This window comes from Cyphellophora europaea (assembly GCF_000365145.1).
Source record: "Cyphellophora europaea CBS 101466 unplaced genomic scaffold supercont1.5, whole genome shotgun sequence".
In the NCBI taxonomy this organism is placed as follows: Eukaryota; Fungi; Ascomycota; class Eurotiomycetes; order Chaetothyriales; family Cyphellophoraceae; genus Cyphellophora; species Cyphellophora europaea.
Window position 1 is genome coordinate 1,178,474 of NW_008481811.1, and position 21,794 is coordinate 1,200,267.

The following is a 21,794-nucleotide window of genomic DNA, read 5'->3' on the forward strand; positions in this document are numbered from 1 at the left end:
CAGACAGAGTCCAGGCCTCGCTGCCATGCAAGTTCCCATGCTGCCGAGCCGCGGTGTCTCTCTCTCTCTCTCCTCATCGTTGTAGCGGATTGCTATCAGGCGCTGGCAAACGGTCCGAGGCAAGGGCACACAGAATGGCGATGCAGGTTGTCTAGTCATCAACACCCCCACGAGCGCATGCGTATGCTCCCCACAAGGGCGGCAGCCATGGCAGGGTCTTACCACAGTAGTTATTGATAGCTACCAAGCGAGGCGAAAATTGCCCGTAGCGGGGACCACGATGGCGACGGCTCAGAGCATTCCAAGCATTTCTTGCACGAGGGGTAGAGGAGGGGCGGTGAACTGGCCGACGATGAAAATCAGGACCTGTCTCAGCACCTGGCCAGCTGCGCCAGCCTCATGATATACACGGTGCTGTATTCTGGCTTTCTCCGGCGACAGAGATCCGAACCCTGATTGTGCGAGACAAATATAAATGTCCAATGTCCTGCCTTTCCCCATAATGCTGCGGGCGGGTAGGCCACGGGCGTAGGCGCGGGCGCAGGCACAATGGGCTCCGGTTGCGGAGACACGGGGGCCGACGACCAGATCTCCTTTTCCTGTCTGCGCATTCACCGCCCCCGACAACCGCGCCCGGCGGAAATCTGTTGAGAATTCATCGGCCACTGCTCTTTGATAGCCCCGTACAGAGTGCGTGCAGCATTGTCGTGTCCGGACAGCGGCGGGAGGATGTGTGTATGTATAGTATAGTAGGAATGTTGAAGACGCCGAGAGTGGGCTCCGGCCTAGTGGCGGCGTACGGTGACGGGACCGCACAATTGGATACCTCTTCCTGGAGCATCCCCCTCCCACATCCCCTATTTCTGCTTTTATCGATAAATCCTTCTTTTGTTTATATCCATTTCGGAAAGAGGGACGATCTTCTCGTTGTTTCATCGTTGTCTTCTTGCACCCGAGCACTCGTGAGCATCCAGTCCGGAGAGCACACTAGCACCTACCGTACATATCGTCTTGCCTCACCGCTACTCTTCATAACTTCCTCCCCCCCCACAACATGTCGCGTGCCGATATTCGTCTCGACGGCAAGGTTGCCCTCATCACGGGTGCCGGCCGTGGTCTTGGTGCCATTGTGGCCAAAACCTTTGCTGAGCGTGGTGCCGACGTCTGCATCAACTATGCCACCAGTGCCAAGCCAGCCATGGCCGTGGTCGCTGAGATCGAGCAGATGGGTCGCAAGGCTATTGCCGTCCAGGGCAGCGTCGAGAAGAAGGCCGACATTGAGAACCTCTTCGCCAAGACCGTCGAGCACTTTGGCAGACTCGACATTGTGGTCAACAACGCCGGCATGGAGGCTTTTGCCAAGCCTGACGAGGTGACTGAGGAGCTGTGGGAGAAGGTCTTCAACATCAACACCCGTGCCCAGTTCTTCGTTGGTGTCAACGCCCTGAAGTATCTTGGCAGTAAGTTTCCCCCCTAGCCATCGAGCTTTGCCCCGGTGTACTGACATGGTTCACAGAGGGCGGCCGTATCATCTTCATGTCTTCCATTGCCGCCAGCATGTCTGTGCCCAACCATGCCCTGTATGCGGCATCCAAGTCCGCCAACGAGGGTCTCTGCAGATCCTTCGCCGCCGATGGTGGCCCCAAGGGAATTACTGCCAACTGCATTGCCCCCGGTGGCATCAAAACCGACATGTTCGAGCAGAATGCTTGGCATTACGCCCCCGGAGGCACTCCCGACACTCCCATCTCCAGCATCGAGGCCGGCATCGCCAAGATGGTGCCGCTAGGCCGTGTCGCTATTCCTGCTGACATTGCACGCGTGATCATGTTCCTCTCGCACCCTGACAGCGAATGGATCAACGGTGAGCGGTCACTGCCAGACCAATACGCAAACATTCTAATGACGAAACAGGCCAAATCATCCGTCTCACCGGCGGTGCATCCAACGCTTAGACTTGGGCAACGACATTATTACTGTCCACGAAGACGGCAGAATCATATGTGGAATACAGCCACAGGGAATGACGATAGATAAAAAGATATTTCTTGGTTACTTCTGGCTCTGGCTCTAGGGCCACCGTGAATCTCGCCGACCGATCATCAGCCATCAGGCAGTGAATGCACGCTTACCATACACCTCCCGCGCAACCCGTCAGCCCCTCCTACTACAACAAGCCAATCAGCCCACTGTGCGGTTTACTTCCCAGGCTTTCTGCCTAGGCTCGTGAACGACATGAACGCGAGTAGTGTGCAGTACAACCTCGTTGCCTCGCTGTAACCGGGATACTCTTCGTTACCACTAAGTGCTCTTCAGCCTTAGCCCACGGACTCGTCGGTGCCACGGCCTCTCCCAACATAAAAATGTGCCAGGTTGACGACATCAAGCAGTCGTGGAAAGTTCGACATCTTGCTCGCTCAGGCATGGTGCACGGACTTGGGATGTCGGCGCGGGTAACCACCGACTCCCCGATCCACCCCTCCCTAGTAGGCGATCAGGCTACGCGAGGCTTGGAAAGGGGCAACCTGTCTCCGTAGCGCGCTCTAGCACACCTGTCTGCAAGGCTATACGATCCGACGCTTAGTGTCAACGGGGGTCAATGCACGGCTTTACTGCCTTCCCTGCATGCCATGCTTTCAATGCAAGATGGGCCCGCTAACGCTTCCTCGGCCGCATGCGAGCCCGGCCAGGCAGGACCAAGCGAACTCCGGGATCTACACGACTGTACCGCACAGTGCGTCGAGAGGTACCCCGTACCTTTCCATACCTACTGGGGTACTTTTCTTCCGAAGTGGCGGACGCATGGCTCCTCGTCGAAACAAGGCGAGCAGCCTCAAGACTCTCTGCGAGGACCTTGGCAAGGAATTACAAGTCCGCTGAGGCGCTGCTGGCGTTGAATGGCGACTAGATCCTGGCTTCGGAGAATGGCTTCGTACGCCTTGAGCCCGAAAATGAGGAAATATCGCGTTGGGGCTGCCCTAGGGGTGGTAGGCGAGGAGGGTCTTCCCGCAAAGCTGACAGACCCCACCATGATGGCAAACACACCCCTCCTCACTCTCCGATGGCAGCAGCCGGTGCTTACCTAGAGTCTACGCCGACGTCTTGCTGCCCACCTTCTCCTCCACCCGAACCTCGCATCTGTGCTACAACTGGTCAAGAGCATGCAGCCCGCCCGAGCCCTCTGCCACTGTGCCTCCATACGTCAAGCATCTGATCTCTCTGGGCACTACTGACCACCAGAGCCGATGTGGCTACGGACTCGGAGTTTGCTGCAATCTGAAGACAACCTTTCTTACGCGAAAGCCATCGGACTGCGATGATCATGGCGTTTGGAGGGGAGAGCGAGAGCGAAGCAGACGATGGGGAGGGCGCGATATCCCCCACTTCGACCATTCTCTCACTCTTGCTTCATCCGCAACTGCTTGATGGTCGTGAGCCGACCTTCGTGAACACCCATGTGTGCAAATTGCGCCCTGATGCCATGTTCACGCCCTTGACAACGCTAGCCATCATGGTCCAGCAGGACATATCCACCTCTTCTCCCACTGAGCTGAGATTTTTCTTTCGCAAAACATCTTGCCCTACGCTGCGCTGTAGGAAGCCTGACTCGCCTGTCCTGGTTACTCTGAACATCAGGTGCCCCTCGTACGCAGGCGATCGCTCCCCGTGACCCCCACTGCCCCGCTACAACTCATGGCCAGCCTAATACTCCACGAGGACCCCGTCTCAGGCAACTGTTACAAGATTCGACTCACAGCTTCGTTGCTGTCGGTCCCTCTCGAACGCCGCTTATACAACATACTGAAAGGCGAGACCCGGACTCCAGATTTCCTTGCGAAGGTGTCCCCGTATGGCCGTATTCCTGTGCTACAGGTAGGGGATGCCGCATTGCTACCCGAAAGCAATGCGGCGTGCCACTATATCGCCGAAGCCTACCAGTCATCCTGCAACTTGATCCCTGCGGACCTTCTACAGCGAGCACAAATGCTTCAATGGATGTTCTTCGAACAGAATCAGCATGAAGTCAACATCGCCACTCTTCGCTTCTGGCTCTCTATCATCGGCGAAGACAACCTCACCGCAGGCCAGAGAAGCCAGATCGCTGGCAAGCGCGAAGGAGGAAGAGCTGCGTTGACCTACATGAACGAGCATCTGGCCAAGGCCGAGGGTGGATGGTTTGTCGGTGGAAGGCTCACGTTGGCGGACATCTGCCTTTTCGCTTACACGCACGTCGCCGACGAAGGTGGATTTGACCTCAACGAGTGGCCTCATGTGCAGACCTGGTGCAAGAAGCTTGCTGCCCATTCTGGCTTCGTTGCCATGTGAGCCCAGTCGTTGCTTTCGGTGCTCCAGCGTCTCCTTCGGCGGTCCTGTTGCCCGAGCAAGACTCTCACAGTTTATCGCTTGTGACAGTATGCGGCGTCTGCTTCGCCGTGTGCTGCGCAGGTGACAGCCATTGATGAGTTGCTGGTGCGTATCACACAAAGAGATTACAAGCAGGTAGAGCCACCTGGGAAGAAAGTCTAGCCTCAAAAGAATGATCCAATGCTTATTGTTTCCATTGGGACGCTGCCACGAACGGTGTCAACCACAGATTTCGATGCAATGTCAGTCTTCTTTGTCGAAGGTGGATCAAACCCCTCTGTCTCGTTTCGAGTGCGTTCTCCCTGAGACAATGAACTCACAACGAGCTCTTTGTTTCTGCGAAACAATGGGCGCCGTCTTAAAGCTTCCGATCTGGCTCATCTGCCACGTCATACACAACTTGGCCTGGTCGTCAACGGTCACACCAAGTCCGAGACATTTATATATGCATCGATACTACAAGCATAGGAGCTGTGAACACCATCTACAGACAACGCTGTTAGAGGTAAGATATACTACTACTACTACTACAACAACAAACACATCATGAGTGCGCGACGCCGGCCTTTATCCTTCGAGGAGGCGAGGATCGACCCCCGTCATGACGCTGTTCTCGGGCACAACGAGCTCGGTTACAACGCGGCCCTTAGGCCAGGGCAGCGATCGCTGGCATCCAGGGACGATGTCAGCTCCATGGTAAAGTCACCGTCAAAACGGAGACTTGGCAAGTCTATCAAGCGTTTTACTTCTCAGCTCCTCATGGCGGGGCGCAAGGCACCGTCTCGTGTTAAGACTTTCGATACACAGCTGCTGCCTGGCGCCGTTCGAATTCCCCCCCAATACCTCGAGAATTCCAATCTCATGAGGTGGCCTGGTGAGTCTGACACGACTCAAGCAACTGCCAATCCCCCACGATCCAAAATCATCAATCGTCTTCCCTTGCCGTCAAACTCTACGTTGAAACCCAAGTCTGAGGATATTCCTGAAGCCCAAGACTACAGACAGCGTGGGAATGTCCCCATTAGTAAGTATCCGTCAAGGCAGTTGCACCCTGAGCCACAGCATTTCCTCTCCGAGTCGCCGCCTCTGCCTCGGGCCAGTCCTATCCTACTTCAGGTTCCTGTCGACCAGCGGGCCGAGTGGGTGAAGAATCACCCCAAGCGGACGACATCTTTTGACTCCGCCGTTAAGAGCATACAGAGCGTGGACTCCCGGCCGGGTAGCTCCAACCGTCCCAACAGTGGCGCGAAGCTATCGATCAACGCCAGACACACGTTTGAAGTGATCATGGGCTACGATTCCTCAGGTGCCAACACTCTCGGTGCCATGCATGCCCTGTCGCCACAAGGCAAAGTTTCCAGCCCCGAGACCGAGCCACTGGCTTCTGGCGCCGTTCAAGACAATGGTAAGTTGACGTCAAAGACTGGTGAAGTTCTACAACCCTTGGCCAGGACTCCCATCGCTAAGCCTCCCGTCCTGCCTTCCAAACCTGATAAAGCTGCCGCTATTCTCGGCTTGTCAGTTCCATCGACTCAAACATCTAGCCTGAATGCTGTCCCTTCTCTTCTCCGCCCAAGGCATGTGAGGAAGCCGGTGCCCCCAACAAAGGAAGTGAGATCCCCACTGCCCCTGGAATCTGACATGCCCAATTTCTCGACGCTCGAAGAGAAGCAGACGACCGGCGAGCCTAAAGGTGCGATTCAGGTCAGTATGCATAACGAACTACACTACAAATACACGGCCGTTCGGCGCGACTTTCGACTACCGTTCCAGTCTGCAGGAGGCCAATCTGGGCTCCAGCGCAACCCTGGACGATTGCGGCCCGCTGAGCGGAAGCAAGCCAACCGGATCTCTGACAGCTTCCTGCGCGCTGGCCCAGACCTGCATCAGGCTGCTACCGAGATCTTCGACGAGGTTCTGAAGAATCCCCCGAAATTTGAGTCTGTCAAGGCCAGAGTGTTTGCAATCGAAAGAGGATTTGAGGGCTCCCATCCGTCACCCGGAAGCACCTTTGATTACTTCGATCATAGCCGCTTCCCCATCCTCGACATGGCTGCTCAAAACCTCAACAGAGGTGAGTCAATGCTACGCCATCCCCTGCCCCTTGGACACACAAGCCGTAACGGCAGCCCAGCAACTATCGACCGGTCGGTATTCACCGACTTCGAATGGCAGCGGTTTTCTCACCAAGAATATGTTGATCCTGCCGTTGAAGACTTCCAACGTAATCGTCGAAGGCGGATGAACAAACGCAAGCTGGATCTTGCCGCCTGGAAGGCTGCTGCTGCTCAAGGTAGGTGTGTGGAAGCGGAGCCCGCTGCATCACCCCGACGTACGGACCGCGATGCCAACTTGCTGACTTTGATCGACTTCGCTGATGACCAGGACCGCTCTCCGCCACGGAGCCGTGACGGTGGTAGCCAGGACCTCATTGACTTCTAGGGATTTCGTCGGGCACAGAACCCGTACAGCAAGTCGTGTAACGAGAATTGAATTGACGAGTTACAAGTGGACCGTTACCTAGATTGCCAATAGTTAGATTGTACAAGAATAGCCTTGGACACTCGCCGTTCACCACGTTATGTCTCGTGCCTATACAGGAAGCCCGTGTAGTCTGGCGTCGCGACGATTTCTTGGCAGTGATGCAATGATTCGGCAAGCCTTCCGCATTAGTGTCGCCTTCTCTAGCCCTTTCATATCAGCGCCTTTGGTCGCCATCTGCCTTCTGCTCTACATACCACTTCAACGCACGGCTCCTACACAACCTTCTCTACCTCTTCTCTGCTCCCTCAACTACCAACTACTAAACCCGGCAAGATGAGCGACGACATCGCTGCTTTTGAGAATGATATCAAAGAGTACAGACTCCAACTTGAAACCATCCAACTTGGTCTGCAGAATGACCCCGATAACTCTGAGCTGCAGAGCCTAAAGGCCGAGATCGAAGAAGGCATTGCACTTCTCGAGTCGACCATCGCCGAGTTACGTCCCACGCCCCAGGCATCGAAGCCTTCGCCGCCTCCCACCCAAGCGAAATGGTCCAAAGAGAATCACCCGGCCTATCAAGCCGGCTACAAAAAGCCCGAGGCCGAGCATGAAGAAGCCGAGACCCAGGTCTCCTTCTCCGTAAACGATACAGTATCGGCGCGGTGGAAGTCCGGCGACAGAGGCTTCTACACTGCTCGCATCACATCCATCACCGGCTCAAAGAACGACCCGGTGTATATCGTCAAATTTCCGAAACACGGTACGGTTGAGACTCTCAAATCCCGCGATCTTAAGCCACTATCGGCCGAAGCGAAGAAAAGGAAAGCCGACGTAATCTCGGGATCCTCGACGCCGAACCTGCCACCACCTTCCAACCCTAGTGTCATTTCTGCGGCGGCGGATGTGGACCCTTCGTTGGCGCAGCAGGCGAAGAAAGAGCCGAGCAAGGTGAGCGATGGCCCTATTAGACCTGCCAAAATCCCTCGAAAGGTGAAAGCGAACAAAGAACTGGAGGCTGGAAAGGGTAAATGGCAGGACTTTGTGGCCAAGGGCAAGAAAGGTGGCAAAATGGCCAAAAAGGAGAGCATGTTTCGCACTGGTGAAAGCTTCACAGCTAGAGGTAAGCAAATCTCCCTATCGTTACACTGACTATGTCTAACCATTCTCTAGTCGGCTTTACGGGCTCTGGCGCTGAGATGCGAAAGGATGTCACACGGTCGAGACATGTCTATGACAAGGGCGACACCCTCGATTAGAAGAGGGCGAGAGGCGGCGTTGTATTTTCCCATGCATTTGATTACGGCGTTCTGTGGTTTGACGACCAGGCTAACGACTCGAGCATTTCCAGAACCATTTGCTCGGATATACGCTATATGCTCAGCATTTTACGACTTCAATATCAATTTTCAAGACAAGTATCTTCCCGCTTCTGCTTTGAATGCTTCTGACTCTCAGAGAGCGTGCGTCTTCTGTATTTCAGTGCCAGGCACAGGCAGGTGGCATAGCCATCAACCCGTCGGACTTTAGCTGATGGTCTTGGTCAGCTAAGGCGAAATGGAAATCACGGCAGTGTCGTCGCGGTATGCCGTGCTCAGCATCTTACATTGAACATCAGGTAAGAGGAGAGACCGTGTAGGTCTTGTAGTCTGTGACTACCTCTGGGCAATGCTCCGTTGCAATACATTGCCTGATTGTGCCGAATTGAGGTTAGCCGGCTTCAGGTGAGGGGTTGGCTGTTCTTTGCTTACTCAAAAAGCTGCTTATCTGCTGTACGCCTCGTGTAGGCCATTGTTCGAAACGAACCAATGGCTGCCATCTCGTCCATGCCAAGTTCAAGCACTCAGTACAATGACATTGCTGGTGCTTATGCAAAATTGTGTCCTGCTTGGCCAGCCCGCTCCCCATTCTTGCTGCCAGATCTTGAAGAGGAACAGCTGAAGCGCGTGCTCTTGTCTCCAGAGGTTGCAATGCGGGGAAAGAGCGTGCTCGACCTCGCTGGTGAAACGGGTACTATTCCTTCCGCTCACTGGACTGGCGCGCGAAATATGTTACCAGCTGCGACATTTCTCAAAGTATGGTCGATGCTGGTCGTGCAGTCGCAGAGAAGCAAGCAATACCCCAGTCGAGGATACGCTTTAGCGTGGCCGACGCGACGGCTCCTGACGGGAAGATCGAAGGTGCGCCGTTCGATATTGTCACCGCGGCCTGGCTCCTCAATCATGCGCCAAATGCAGAGACGTCGCCGAGGATGTGGCAGAACATTGGCTTGTAGTTGAAGCGCGGTGACACGTTTATGGGACTCATCGTCCCGCCTTTGTTGACTGATTGTCCCTTTGAGAAGGAGCTCCTCAATTTTGCATACTCAGAAGGGGGAATATGGGGACGGTACGGGCAATGGTGGCAAGGTGCTCGAGAAGTTGAGTGGGGGAGCGGGCTACAAGGTCTTGACGACGATCTTGAATGTTCCTGGACAAGATCATGGAATAGCGAGCTTTGAGAATTATCATCTGAGCGAGGATCTGATTGAAGGCGCTTTGCAAGCGACAGAACTCTTCGACGCCGACGGTCTTCGGTGGATGGACTGGGGTGTCCCACAGGACCTAAGAGACGGTAATGTCGCCTTGGTGAATGATGCCACGCTTTTGCCTCATTGTAGAGTATGTATTGCGAGACGAAGGTCCTAGGGTAGTAGCCATGATGCAGTGACAGTATGAAGATAGATAATGCAGCGCCCAATTACAGATATGCAGACTTTCGAGGTGTATAATTCACTGCCTGCAAGGCTATGCTGATGCTGGTGCGAGGCTGACTTCGAGCACCTCCCAAGCCGCCTCTGCACCGCCCCTGCTTTCACTCTGCCATTCATTTCTCATTGCATTGCGAAGTAGACCTTTCGAAATATGCGGGTGGTATGTTCTTCCAGCAGCTCGTCAGTATGGGAGTACTCAAGACCATCATCGGCGCCATCCTGACAATCTCCCTCATTGTTTTCGTCGCGCTGTTTGGACGACTGCCTGTTTTTAGGTAAGGCCCCATCTCCTCCTTTAACCCTCAACCAAGACACGATACTCATGGGAGCGCTCTACAGGAGGACACCGATCGCGTTCTTACACAAACTCCTCACGAAATACATCCCCAGCGCATTTGTATGGGTGGACTCGTACCTCACGGGCCGGCGCCTGTCGCGGGCTCTCTTCTCAACCGGACACTATCTGATGTATGAGAAGCATCCGGTTGTTCTGGTAAGTCCTGACTGAATCACACCCATCGTCACTCCGACAAGAAGCAAGCAACTCAAACCCCTCTCCAGATCTTCTTCGTCGTCCTCCAAACCCTCGGCGAAATCGCCATGGTGCCTCGCCTCTGGCCCACCCTGACCCTCTTCCACAAAGTCCTCATCCCCATCATGATCGCCCTTCCGCACTACTACCTCTACCTCACCGCCACAACCAGCAGCTCCATCCCCCTACCCTCCAACCTCGCCTCCCCACAACCACACCCAGCATCCCCCTCCCCCAGCACCCCACCCACAACCCTCGACTTCGGCCCCGCCCACGCCGCCGCCATGCGCGCCTACCCCTACGACTACCTCCTCTACCACCCAGGCTACTTCTGCAGCACCTGCCGCGCCCCCAAGCCCCCACGCAGCAAGCACTGCTCGCTCTGCAAAGCCTGCATCCAAAAGCAGGACCACCACTGCATCTGGGTCAACAACTGCGTCGGCCGCGCCAACTACGCGTACTTCCTCCTCTTACTCCTCGCCATCACCGCGTTGCTCGTTTACGGCACCCTCCTCGGCTGGTCCGCAATGTCCCTGCGCCTCACCTCACGCTTCGCGCCCCCGGAACTCACGCGCGGCAGCGCCACGACCAAGACCTGGGCCAGCGGCACCGACTGGGCGAAATGGTTCGACCGCCTCGCGTGGGCGCTGGTGGTGGACGTGCGCGTCGGCGCCACCACGCTGCTGTGCGCCATGTGCACCCCCCTGGGGGCGGCGTTCCTCGCGTACCATGCCTATCTGCTGTGGGCGGGCATGACGACCAACGAGCAGGGGAAGTGGGCGGATTGGAAGGAGGATGTGGCCGATCAAGTGGTGTTTCGCGCGCGGATCGAGGAATTGAGAAGGTGTGTGGATGGCGGGTTCGCGGTCGGGAAGGAGGCGGGCGCGTATCCGGCGCTGCCGCGCGAGGTGGAGGTGCCGAGCGACGAGGTGGATTGGCCGCCGAGTGGGGTGCCGGCGTGGGTGTGGAGGGGGAGGGAGAGGGGGAGGGGCGGCGTCAAGTGGTGGTATATTCGCACGAGGAGCGGGGATCAGCCGACGGTGAAGATGTCGGTGGAGGAGGCGAAGGCGAGGGGGTTGGCGGATGGGTATCCGGACGGCAATGGAGTCAAGTATGGGGAGGTGGAGGTGGAGGATCTGCGGTGGCACAGGGTCCTGAGCATGCGGCGGGAGATGGATAACATTTACGACTTGGGATTTTGGGGGAATCTTATGGAGGCTATCTATCATCGAGGACGATAACTAGGCCTGATTCTGCGACAGAGCAGCCCAATCCCAAGTCCTAGCATTGATCCCAAAACGTGGGCCCCGTGGCCAATCCGTGGAGCCAGTGCGAACACATACTCCAGGACCCGGAAGCACGTAACGATGAGGAATGACTGTCCCAGTGTCGGCATCAACAGTGCCTTGGTCCATGGGAAATTCTGCATCACCAACTTTTCGAATCGCCTTAGAATTTCGACACTAACTATTGCCTGGAAGGTTCGCAGCGTATCCGCCTCCGCAAGATCGTTGGACAATGGCCCGAGTACGCTGGCAGTCAAGCGCACCCTGCCCTGTGGGACTATGCCAGTCGAGAAGCCATTGATACCACTGATTCCGCCGGAGGCGCCGATGCTCATTCTGACATCGTTGAGCGTTGCCACTCTCCAGCTCGAGGCAATCAGCGATTTGAATGAGGACCACGCTGCGTATAACCGTCCGTGCCAGAGGTCTTGGTTCAGACTGCTCAGAGACGCTGCTCTTTGTTCCCAAGCATGGCGTCTCAACCTGTCAAGGCCGACAGCTGATTGATCATGCACCGGAAGTCCAAGGAAGATACGACGTTTCCAAGCCCAGCACAGTCGTCCAACGATGGTCCCGACGAGAAGCAAACCGGCAATCATTATTGTTTGGCCCTGGGGTGGAAATATAGTAAGCGCCCAAACCGACCGTGCGCTGAAAAACACATGCACTGGAGAGGTGTGCAAAAATTGTGGCAACAACATTTGCGTCCACGTCGGGCCAGCATTCGAGCGAGTGGTCAAATCTATGTAGGCATTCTGTAGGAAGGTTTCGAGCAGCGTTGCGTACGGGACATTCAAAATATCCCTCGGAACCTCCTGTTTGGCTCGACTGGCAACCCAGTCATAGAACCTGAGATAGTAATGTCTTTCCGACGTGTCTCGGAATGTCGGCCAGCGCAGAAGAGCCTGTTCGAGGTGGTAGAATGCGAATATTCCGATATAGACGTGGCCTAGAAATGCAGCAGGTGAATGCAGAGGTGATGGGATTGCTATCTTTCCCAGTAGATGCCCGGCATTACGGGAAAGAGGCGTGGCCACAACAGCTCCTAGGATCCCAATGCCGGCCGCCACTAGCGCGGAGGGTTGAGAGAACTTATCGACGACAGACTTTAAGCCGGCATAGAGAGACCTGCCATCGGAGCCTTTGCAAGATAGAGCCAAGGAGTTGCTAGATGGCCGCTGAGTGACAGATTCATGTGAGGTCAGCCCGGAAGACGCTTCAGTGCCCTTTCGGCGTGCAGATTCCACAGCGACACAGCGCCGCAGAGATTCAAAGGGTGAGGCCCATGCGGCACGGTAGTTCAAGCAGAGGATGATCATGATCATCAGCAGCGTTGGAGGTGCCTGGGTAGAGATCACTTAGAGCAAAGAGGAAGGAATAATCCCTGGGAAATGGGGAAATCATCAGATCTTGAAGGCTGGACTGTCATGGCTGTCGGTGCCGCCAGCAAGTACCAGGTCACACAGCATATGGCATGATGGCAAGCGCGGGAGCGAGGCAGGTACGAGGTTTGAATCATCTGGATTTGGACTAGCGTGGCTCTGCGACCTCAAAGGTTCCGTTGCACAACAGCCACCCAGCAGGAAGCGCAGCACCATAATTGCTCAGTACCTCTTGGAGCCCACAGTCGTCTGAACCCTCCCAGGGCGGCATTACAAGAGGCTATGCGACAATGTAGCCTCCTGTGCTCATCTCGACTCATACGTCCATCACTACTCCGACCACCAGCACGATGCACCCTCTCGACCGCCTCTATCTCGTCACAGTCTGGTCATATATCCTCGCTTTCCACATCACAACCCTCACTCTGTCTGTCGGTGGCTACGAAGAGCTGCTCCGGCTCTGGCGGGAACCTGAGATGTGAAGTGCTGAGGCAGATCCGGGCATACAGCAGCAAGAGATGGGTAGACCGGCAGTCGAAAGATCAATTCTCCAAGGCCGCGAAGGTTGCGGGCCTCAAGAGTCGTGCAGCATTCAAGCTGCTGCAGATCAATGACCGCTACCGGCTGTTCAAGCCAGGCATGACAGTGGTGGACCTGGGCTTTGCGCCCGGCAGCTGGAGTCAGGTTGCGGTAGATCTGACCAAACCTAGTGGCCGGGTGCTGGGAGTCGATCTGATCCCGTCGGAGCCGCCTAAAGGCGTCAATACCATCCAGGGTGACTTCCTCTCCCATGAAATCCAAAGCGAGATCAAGAACTTCCTCCGCGACCCGGACCGTGGGCGGCTGCGGCGGCCCACGATGCTGGCTCCCTCTCAGGATGAGCAGGGCCGCACAGCCGTCGCCGAGGATGTCATCCGAGAAACGACCAGCCAGAGCTACGTAGATTTCGAGCGAGAAGAGACTTCGGGCGACGATGAAGCGACCGGCGAGCATGACAACAAGTGTGTGGACGTGGTGTTGAGTGACATGTGCGAACCCTGGCCTTTGCTAGATGGCTTGTGGAAGAAGAGCAAGGTTAACCCATATATTAGGCTGATGAACACCAGTGGGAATGCCTTCCGAGATCATGCTGGAAGCATGGTACGTCCAACTCTCCCTAAAAGTAGCAGGGTACTGACTGGAGCAGGACCTTTGCCGCGCCGCACTGCACTTCAGCTATGAAACCTTGAAGACTGGAGGCCATTTCGTCTGCAAATTCTACCAAGGTGCCGAAGATAAGGCTTTGGAAATGAGTTTGAAAGCCATGTTTCACAAGGTGCATCGAGAGAAACCCGAGAGTTCGAGAAGCCAAAGTAAAGAGGCATATTTCGTTGGCATCAAGCGCTTGGCCAAGGTCGACAAAGCCAAGGTATTCGACGTGGAATAGACGTCATCAGGATCGGAAAGCCATCACCATTCGGTTAAATGAGCTCGCCGTCCCCCTCATCCTCGATGCCTTCTTCCTCGCTGAACTCAATGTCGGCGGCGGCGGCTTCGGCAGCCCGCTGAACCTCCTTCAGGCCGCTCAATTCTTCGACATAGTCCTTGTCGTTCAGCGCCTTCTCGACGAAAGACCAACCATCCGTCTCATACGCCGACAGTACCTTCTCGGAGCAGGCACTACAACAGTCGTATGACTGTCCGACGATGTTCAGATTGTTGAAGCTAGACAAGAAGCCGCGGATCTGATGCGGAACAATGCCAAGTGGATGGTCGCCACGATCTTCCTGGGAAGATGACGCAGCAGGTGCGGCGTGACCCTGAGGATGCTGGAGCACTGAGATCACTAGCTCGACGAGCAATGCGGACGCGATGGCAGCGATACCAGGTCGGGTAACAGTGCACTGCTGGTCGAGAGTGAGGTCTTTCATGGAGTCTGCTGGGGCCACAACATCGTTGCAGAAGTAGCATCCAAGACTTAGCATCGGGTCTGACGCGGGGGATGTGCGAACACCGTGTCTCATGACCACATACGTGTCGAAGCCAAGAGCAGCATTCACAACCAGCTTGCCCGCAGCTTTACCCATGACAGTGGGAAGCCAACGAGACTCTCTTGAGTCCATCAAGAGGAATATAACATCGTGCTCGTCAATAAGGTCTTTCAACTTCTCGTACTCAGCCCTTGAGCGCTCCGCATCTGTGACCGGATGTCCCGCCATCGGGACGGACATGACATGCCCCGCCGAGTCGACGCCCGGATAGATGTCCTTCAACGCCTCCGCGGCGGCGAGGGCCTTCTTCTTCCCTCCCTCGAGACAGTCCCTGAAGTTGAACAGCGGCTGCCTCACGGGATTGGAGAAGGAGACGGCGCCGTTGTCGACGAACGTGATCTTGTGCACGCCCCAGCCCAGCAGGTTGCGCGATACGTAGCTGCCCAGCGTGCCGGCGCCGAGGAGGAGGCATTTCGTTTGTTTGATGACGTCGAGGTTGAGGGTGGGGCTGATGCGCCACTTCATCAGCTTGAGGTTCAGGTCGACGCTCGAGTCGGCGAGTTTCTTGGGGTCCATGTACTCGGTCAGGTCGACCATGCGGCCCGCGAGCTTGCCTTGAGCGTTGCGCTCCCAGCCGACGACTTTGGGGAGCGCCATGGGGTCTTTCTGGAGTGCTTCGTCCGTCGTGCTTGTGGTGGTGGTGGTGCTCGTCTGCTTCGCGCTCTGTCGGGGGATCTCCATGTCGAGAATGACGCTTCGGGCGGCGTCTCGACGGCTCTGGGTCTCGCGGTAGCACAGGATCTGGGCGCGGTCGCGCTTCCATCGTTGGCGCATTAGGACGAGGAGGTTTCTTAGCACCCAGGCTGGGGCGACGGGCCCGGGTTCGGAGTAGTTGGAGGGATCAGCGAAGCAGACGTAGCAGTCGTCGGCATACTCGCCTTCGAAGAAACCCGTCTCGTAGGCGGACAATGACGCAATTTGCCACGTGAAGCTCAGGCTCGCGCCAGGTGTAAGTGGCGGTGACGAGGATCGGTCCTGTTCCTCTGGATCGCGCTCAGGCTCTGGCTCTGATTTTGGTTGTGGTCTGCGACTCTTTTTGGCTAAGAAGAAGCCGTGCTGGCGGGAGTCAACGCTGTAGCGCCATGTTTGGACTTTGTCCACCAAAGCCGTGCTCTCGTCGGAGCTCAGCTTTTTGTGTGGCGTACCCTCTACCGCTTGTCCTGTCTCGGATACAGGCGCCCAGGATGGTTCCATAACGAGGGCCGGGAAAGCGAACCAGTAGGAGAAGCGATATTTTTTGAGGTCGGCGAACGATAGCACGAGGAACGAGGCCAGAAGCGAGGGACACGAAAATATAGTGCCATCATTAATGGAATCCCAAATGGTCCGACCGGCTTGTTGCAACATCTGGATTTTATCGATGTTCCTGTAGTCTTCGACCGTGTTGACGTTCTTGATCATTCCCTCGGCACGATAGTATCCAGCCGGAGTCTCATCGTTGGTCAGGGCGTTGCCATGAATCTGCATCCGACAAGAATGCTCTTTAGCATCAGCTGGACGGATCTCGTAGAACCCCATAAGCTTGCGGGCCGAGTCGTCCAGCTTATCATGATTGATTTTGTGTGAGGCGAGAGAGGCGTAGAAGGGGATCTCGATGTCAGAGGCGAACGGAACGTACTGCATGTTGAAGACCAGTTTATCTGTAGTTCTACAGACGATGTATTATCTTCGGACTGGACACGAGTCTCCTCAGACAGAATCGATGGAAGGCGAGGTTGGGTCGACGCCTGATGACGGAAGGCAACGCCGGCCGACGCCAAGACATTGCCCCCGGTCAGGCGAAGAACGCGACCCGGTCACGTCGACACGCTCTGCCTCCTGACCGCGTCACTCGATCCCAACTTCTGCTTGCCAGCTGTTCCGGTCACGTCTAGAAGATACAGTCGGGTTTACTGGCTCGACGACACAAGTGCCTGTTTATTGTCAGTGGCTTCACTAGGATCCTTATTTTGCGGTCCCCACTACTAGCCGACCAGCAGGTAAGAGTCATTGCAGCGACGATGCTGATCGGCATCTGCGGACCGATCTGCTCCGGCAAACACATTACTGCAGAGTACCTTGTCCAGCATCACGGATTCTTGAGGCTGCATCTGCCTTCCCAGATTCAGCTCGCTAGGACAGCCTCCGACGACGTCAAGCGGTTACTTCCATCAGTGACCGACGAGAAAGGTACTCGAGGCCTCACATTCCCTGACGTCGACTCTCTCCTGGAATTTGTCACCAAGCGCTGGCGCGAACATTGGGTATTGACAGACATCCATGACGAAGCCACTCTTGAGCTGTTGCTTCGGAGACCATTCTTCCTCCTGCTCAGCATTGACGCACCGGTCAGTCTTCGCTACAAACGATTCACAGAAAGATGTGTCAGGCGCCAGCTAGATCCGATGCCCCTCTCTGATTTTATAACCACCAACGACATGCAACTCTATGGTACAACAACCTCCACACCGACCACACCCGATCTAGACGGCCAGTCGCAACCGTCCATAGCCCTGGGAATCGCCCACCTTCTGCCGCGGGCGCATCTGCAGATCCTCAACCAATACGCCTCAGTCTCGACATACTACAGTTTTCTAGCTTCGCTCGATCTGCCGTCACCGGTCCGCCTGCGCCCAACTTGGGACGCCTACTTCATGACCATAGCATCCCTAGCATCCCTCAGATCCAACTGCATGAAGAGGAGAGTCGGTTGCGTATTGGTGCACAATTCTCGCATCATTTCGACCGGCTACAACGGCACGCCGCGAAACCTCACCAACTGCAATGAAGGCGGCTGTGAGCGCTGCAACAGCGCCCGACAGGGTGGCGTGGGTCTGGCGACCTGCCTCTGTCTGCACGCCGAAGAGAACGCCCTCCTCGAAGCTGGTCGAGAGCGCATCCGTGAAGGTGCCGTGCTCTACTGCGACACGTGTCCGTGCCTGACGTGCAGCGTAAAAATCGCTCAGGTCGGTGTCAAGGAGGTGGTTTACAGTCAAGGCTACAACATGGACGATGCCAGTCGAAGGGTCTTGAAGGAAGCGGGAGTTGAGCTGCGGCAGTTCAGTCCCCCACGAAGCGGCCTTGTGGGCACCGGAACGAGCTACCAGGCAAGTTTTGAAGATTTAGGGCAGGATCTCGTCCTTCGCAACGGGGATCATTGAAAACAGAAAGTGTCATTGCTACGGATGCACGACTGCGTCCGTCATAAAAAAATGGGCGATGATGTACCTGTAGACAAATCATCATGAGCTTTCGTAAAGATGACTCGAAAGTGAGGAAGCGCCGCTCATGATCAAATGCCTCCGAAGCCCCTTAATCGAGACCTCAAGCTTCCCAGACATTGATCCATGAGGAACCTCACCTCTACAGCGATGCCCTCAACGGCCCGCCTTGCCCCCCTGCCGGTACCTCAGACCGCTTTCCAGATCCGGCGGCCTCTCCCCGGCGTCGCTCGTTATGAACCTCGAGCTGATCCTCCAGATTCTCAACGAGTGGCTTGTACCCCCTATAGCCGCCCTGTACCATGCGCTCCAAGGCCTCATAATACTTCTGCATGCCGCCAAAGAAGAAGCGGATCGCGTACTTCTTGCCCGGCACGTTGGAGCCAAAGATCCAGCTCGCCGTCTCCTTGAACAGACTCCCCTCAGCCGCGGCGTCGCATTCCCGGAGCCACTCTTGCTCGGCTTCCGGTAGCGCTTCCACCAGAGGATTCTCCTTGCCGGGTCGCTTGGCCCGGACCTTCTCTGCGCGGCTGATCAAGCGCGAGGCGAGGACGACGTGGGCCTCGATGGCGGGCGGCAGGTTGGCGAATGGGCCCTGGGGGCCGGCGATGAGAAACATGTTGGGAAAGTGCGGGACGCTGATGCCGAGATAGCTCGTTGCGCCCTGCGGTTCCCAGTGCTCCTTGAGGGTCAGGCCGCCTCTGCCTTTGATGCGGAGACGGTTGTAGCTACCTTCGATGGCGTCGAAACCGGTTGCGAATATGATGACGTCCAGTTCGTGGAGCTGGCCGTCGCTGGTTTCTATGCCGTTTTCCCGGATCGCGGTAATGGGTGTTTCCTTGAGGGATACGATGTCCACGTGGTCGCGGTTGAACTGCTTGTAGTATCCGCCATCGCAAAGTGGGCGTCGTGCGTAGTGATCCTGTGGCTTCAGTTTGCGGGCCTTCTCGGGATCTTTGACGATCTGTCCGATCTTGCCGCGGATGAACTCGCAGGCGGCCGCGTTGGCTTCGCGGTTCACGGCAATGTCGCTGAAGCCACCAAACATGAACCGAAAGCCGTTGCCTTGTTGCCATAGTGACTCAAAGACAGCGTTGCGCTCGGACTCAGGGACGTCTTGGAAGGGGATTTGAGATTCCTGGAAGCCGAAGCCGGTTATTGAGTTCTTGACTCGGTGCCAGATATCATCGTAGTTCTCGTTGACCCATTTGCGATACGAGGGGTCCACAGGCCGGTCACCGCTTGGGACAGAGTACTGCGGGTGACGTTGGAAGCTTACGAGCTTCGAGACGTCCTTGGAAATGGCGGTGATGACCTGGACCCCGGTGCTGCCATTCCCGATAACGCCCACCCTCTTGTTTGTGAGGTCTAGGCTGTTGTCCCATGATGCGGTGTGGCAGAGGTTTCCTTTGAATGATTCGATGCCGCTTATATCAGGGTAGTGCGCGCTCGAAAGGACGCCTAGGGCGGTGACAAGGTACCGAACAACATATTGCTGGCGCGTGCCGTGGGATTCTGTCTCCACAATCCATTGCCGGCTGTCGTCGTCCCATTCGGCAGACAGCAGCTCGGTGTTGAATTGCATGTCCTTACGCAGGTCATGCCGCTCCACTACGTGTTGAAGGTATGCAAGAACGTCTGGTTGCTTGACGTAATGGTGGGACCATGGATATGTCTGCAGGTCCTCCTTGTCCCAGGAGAATCTGTAGACGTAGCTCTCGGTGTCGCTCCTGGTATTGTCAGCTCATGGCCTTTGGTGGAAGACTCCTTGCTCGGAGACCGCTTACATCGCACCCGGATACCTGTTCCAGTACCATGTTCCGCCCACATCGCCGGCCAAGTCGATGGCCCGGGCGGAGAGGCCAAGTTCCCGCAGACGATACAGCATGTAAATGCCTCCATACCCGGCTCCAACCACCAATGCATCTAAGTGTCTTGCTGTCATTGTGTTTGAGCTGGTACGAACAAAGCTGAAGTCCGCCAGGTACTAAGTGTGGCGGCGTGGACAAACAGCACAAGCAGGTCTTATTTAACAGTCAGATTGAGCAGCTGATAACACTTGCTCGATTTCCAAAACTCGACCTACCTGATCATGCTCATTTGGGCAGCAAGTCTTTCACATGGGGCATTTGTTCTCTCGACCTGGAACGACTGTGTCGCTTACCCTTCCCTGGAGAGTGTGTATCAGGGATCCCACGGAATTAGTCGGCCGCGCTGCACCGCGCGTCAGGCGTAAGAATTGACATCTTCAAGAGCTCCTAGTGGTCCGTGGCCAGGACCTCAGTGGATTACTCGGCCGCTGAGAGGTATGCCCGTTACCGCTGTAGAGACGTAGCCAAACAGATCCGATGGCCGCTCGCAACGCAACATTGCTGAAACGCGCAGCCAGGAGGTATCTCGGGCCGACCATAATGTAGCCAATGTCCAGACTCGAATGGCCCAGGCTTGCAAGCATGGCGACAGGTCGACTCCCAGAGAGGTTGCGAGACTACCAGACGAGGAAAGATGGGCGTCGTCATGCAGAGACGTGAGGCAGCCCCCAGTCTGGTGGTCGGCGCATCGCTGCAACGATCTCCGGTATATAATACGGTAAACATCGTGAAATATACTGAAGCCATTACGATACGGACTCGCCCCATCTTCTCCGCAGTTCCGACTGAACCTCCAAGGGACACCCTCCAGGGCAATTCCACGGCATCCCGAAATGCGGAGTAGAAATTATGCGCCGGCTATGGCGCATACCAAATGGCGATGGTTCGGGTGGTTGAATGTCGAATCCGAGGTCGACAAATTATTCAGAGAACCTGCCGACCCTCTCCCTTCAGTCTGGGTGAAATTCGGCCACAAACTCAATGGCAGCATCAATTGCCCGCGTAGCCTTGATAACGGGTGCAGCCCAGGGGATTGGAAGAGCCACCGCCAACAAGCTCGCCAGCCGGGGTTGCTCGATAGTCATTGCAGATTTCAACGAGGATAAGGGTCAACAAGCAGCAAAAGATGTGGCCCAGCAATGGGGTGTGCAAACCAAGTTTGTCAAGGTCGATGTAACACAGGAGCAGCAAGTCAAGGACATGATCTCGCAAGCAACGAAATTGACTGGTCGTGTCGACTACGCCGCTAACTGTGCCGGCATATGCGAGTCTGTGTGGGACAATGAGGTCGATATCTCTGTTGAGCTCTTCGACAAAACCCATGCCATCAATACGAAGGGACTATGGCTCTGCCAGAAGCATCAAGCACTACAGATGAAGACGCAAGAGCCAAGGCCGATCTCGTTTTCGCCTCCTTCGTCTCACCAAATTCCAGGTCAGAGAGGAGCCATCGCCAACGTATGCTCGATCTCTGGTCTCCATGCAGCTGGACTCGCTGCGTATACGCCCAGCAAGTGGGCTGCGATTGGAGTGACCAAGACTGGAGCAAAGTTCTACGGTAAGGGCCTTGTTAACGTCCACCTTATACCACCTCTTCGATACTGACAAGCCCAGGACCCGACGGCATCCGCATCAACGGCCTATGTCCCGGTTGGACATTGACTGAAATGGTGCAGGGAAGCATGGGACGTGAGGGCACTGTGGGTACGAAGGAATACGCCGAATCGCCTACCGCCAAGCGAATCAGTCTTCGCCGGATGGCGTTTCCGGAGGAGCAGGCCAACGCACTCAGCTTTCTGTTGAGCGACGAGAGCAGCTATATGCACGGTCAGAGCCTTGTCATAGATGGTGGCTTCTATGGGATCCGCTAATACGAAAGTGTTCGGACCTCG

The 21,794-nt window shown here is 55.9% G+C and overlaps 11 protein-coding genes across 11 annotated transcripts; 9 read left to right on the forward strand and 2 right to left on the reverse strand.

The window, feature by feature from the left end:
* Window positions 1-1,054: 1,054 nt before the first annotated feature.
* Window positions 1,055-1,955, forward strand: HMPREF1541_05718 (uncharacterized protein; the record flags this gene model as incomplete). Its single annotated transcript, XM_008720055.1, has 3 exons — window positions 1,055-1,460; window positions 1,517-1,864; window positions 1,915-1,955. The coding sequence occupies 3 exons, from the start codon at window positions 1,055-1,057 to the stop codon at window positions 1,953-1,955; spliced, it is 795 nt and encodes a 264-aa protein (XP_008718277.1).
* Window positions 1,956-3,693: 1,738 nt separating this feature from the next.
* HMPREF1541_05719 (uncharacterized protein) lies at window positions 3,694-4,326 on the forward strand (the record flags this gene model as incomplete). Its single annotated transcript, XM_008720056.1, has 1 exon — window positions 3,694-4,326. One exon carries the CDS (start codon window positions 3,694-3,696, stop codon window positions 4,324-4,326), a length of 633 nt encoding a protein of 210 aa, XP_008718278.1.
* Window positions 4,327-4,911: 585 nt separating this feature from the next.
* Window positions 4,912-6,807, forward strand: HMPREF1541_05720 (uncharacterized protein; the record flags this gene model as incomplete). Its single annotated transcript, XM_008720057.1, has 1 exon — window positions 4,912-6,807. One exon carries the CDS (start codon window positions 4,912-4,914, stop codon window positions 6,805-6,807), a length of 1,896 nt encoding a protein of 631 aa, XP_008718279.1.
* Window positions 6,808-7,182: 375 nt separating this feature from the next.
* Window positions 7,183-8,108, forward strand: HMPREF1541_05721 (uncharacterized protein; the record flags this gene model as incomplete). The annotated part of the gene is made up of 2 exons (XM_008720058.1): window positions 7,183-7,972; window positions 8,023-8,108. 2 exons carry the CDS (start codon window positions 7,183-7,185, stop codon window positions 8,106-8,108), a joined length of 876 nt encoding a protein of 291 aa, XP_008718280.1.
* A 549-nt stretch (window positions 8,109-8,657) lies between these two features.
* On the forward strand, window positions 8,658-9,124 carry HMPREF1541_05722 (uncharacterized protein; the record flags this gene model as incomplete). The annotated part of the gene is made up of 2 exons (XM_008720059.1): window positions 8,658-8,899; window positions 8,926-9,124. 2 exons carry the CDS (start codon window positions 8,658-8,660, stop codon window positions 9,122-9,124), a joined length of 441 nt encoding a protein of 146 aa, XP_008718281.1.
* A 663-nt stretch (window positions 9,125-9,787) lies between these two features.
* Window positions 9,788-11,374, forward strand: HMPREF1541_05723 (uncharacterized protein; the record flags this gene model as incomplete). The annotated part of the gene is made up of 3 exons (XM_008720060.1): window positions 9,788-9,876; window positions 9,941-10,094; window positions 10,163-11,374. 3 exons carry the CDS (start codon window positions 9,788-9,790, stop codon window positions 11,372-11,374), a joined length of 1,455 nt encoding a protein of 484 aa, XP_008718282.1.
* Window positions 11,375-13,151: 1,777 nt separating this feature from the next.
* Window positions 13,152-14,227, forward strand: HMPREF1541_05724 (uncharacterized protein; the record flags this gene model as incomplete). The annotated part of the gene is made up of 3 exons (XM_008720061.1): window positions 13,152-13,236; window positions 13,286-13,941; window positions 13,988-14,227. 3 exons carry the CDS (start codon window positions 13,152-13,154, stop codon window positions 14,225-14,227), a joined length of 981 nt encoding a protein of 326 aa, XP_008718283.1.
* Window positions 14,228-14,261: 34 nt separating this feature from the next.
* On the reverse strand, window positions 14,262-16,454 carry HMPREF1541_05725 (E1-like protein-activating enzyme Gsa7p/Apg7p; the record flags this gene model as incomplete). The annotated part of the gene is made up of 1 exon (XM_008720062.1): window positions 14,262-16,454. The coding sequence occupies one exon, from the start codon at window positions 16,452-16,454 to the stop codon at window positions 14,262-14,264; it is 2,193 nt and encodes a 730-aa protein (XP_008718284.1).
* A 377-nt stretch (window positions 16,455-16,831) lies between these two features.
* HMPREF1541_05726 (uncharacterized protein) lies at window positions 16,832-17,971 on the forward strand (the record flags this gene model as incomplete). Its single annotated transcript, XM_008720063.1, has 1 exon — window positions 16,832-17,971. The coding sequence occupies one exon, from the start codon at window positions 16,832-16,834 to the stop codon at window positions 17,969-17,971; it is 1,140 nt and encodes a 379-aa protein (XP_008718285.1).
* A 202-nt stretch (window positions 17,972-18,173) lies between these two features.
* Window positions 18,174-19,976, reverse strand: HMPREF1541_05727 (uncharacterized protein; the record flags this gene model as incomplete). The annotated part of the gene is made up of 2 exons (XM_008720064.1): window positions 18,174-19,761; window positions 19,819-19,976. The coding sequence occupies 2 exons, from the start codon at window positions 19,974-19,976 to the stop codon at window positions 18,174-18,176; spliced, it is 1,746 nt and encodes a 581-aa protein (XP_008718286.1).
* Window positions 19,977-20,883: 907 nt separating this feature from the next.
* HMPREF1541_05728 (uncharacterized protein) lies at window positions 20,884-21,773 on the forward strand (the record flags this gene model as incomplete). Its single annotated transcript, XM_008720065.1, has 2 exons — window positions 20,884-21,460; window positions 21,517-21,773. 2 exons carry the CDS (start codon window positions 20,884-20,886, stop codon window positions 21,771-21,773), a joined length of 834 nt encoding a protein of 277 aa, XP_008718287.1.
* Window positions 21,774-21,794: the final 21 nt, after the last annotated feature.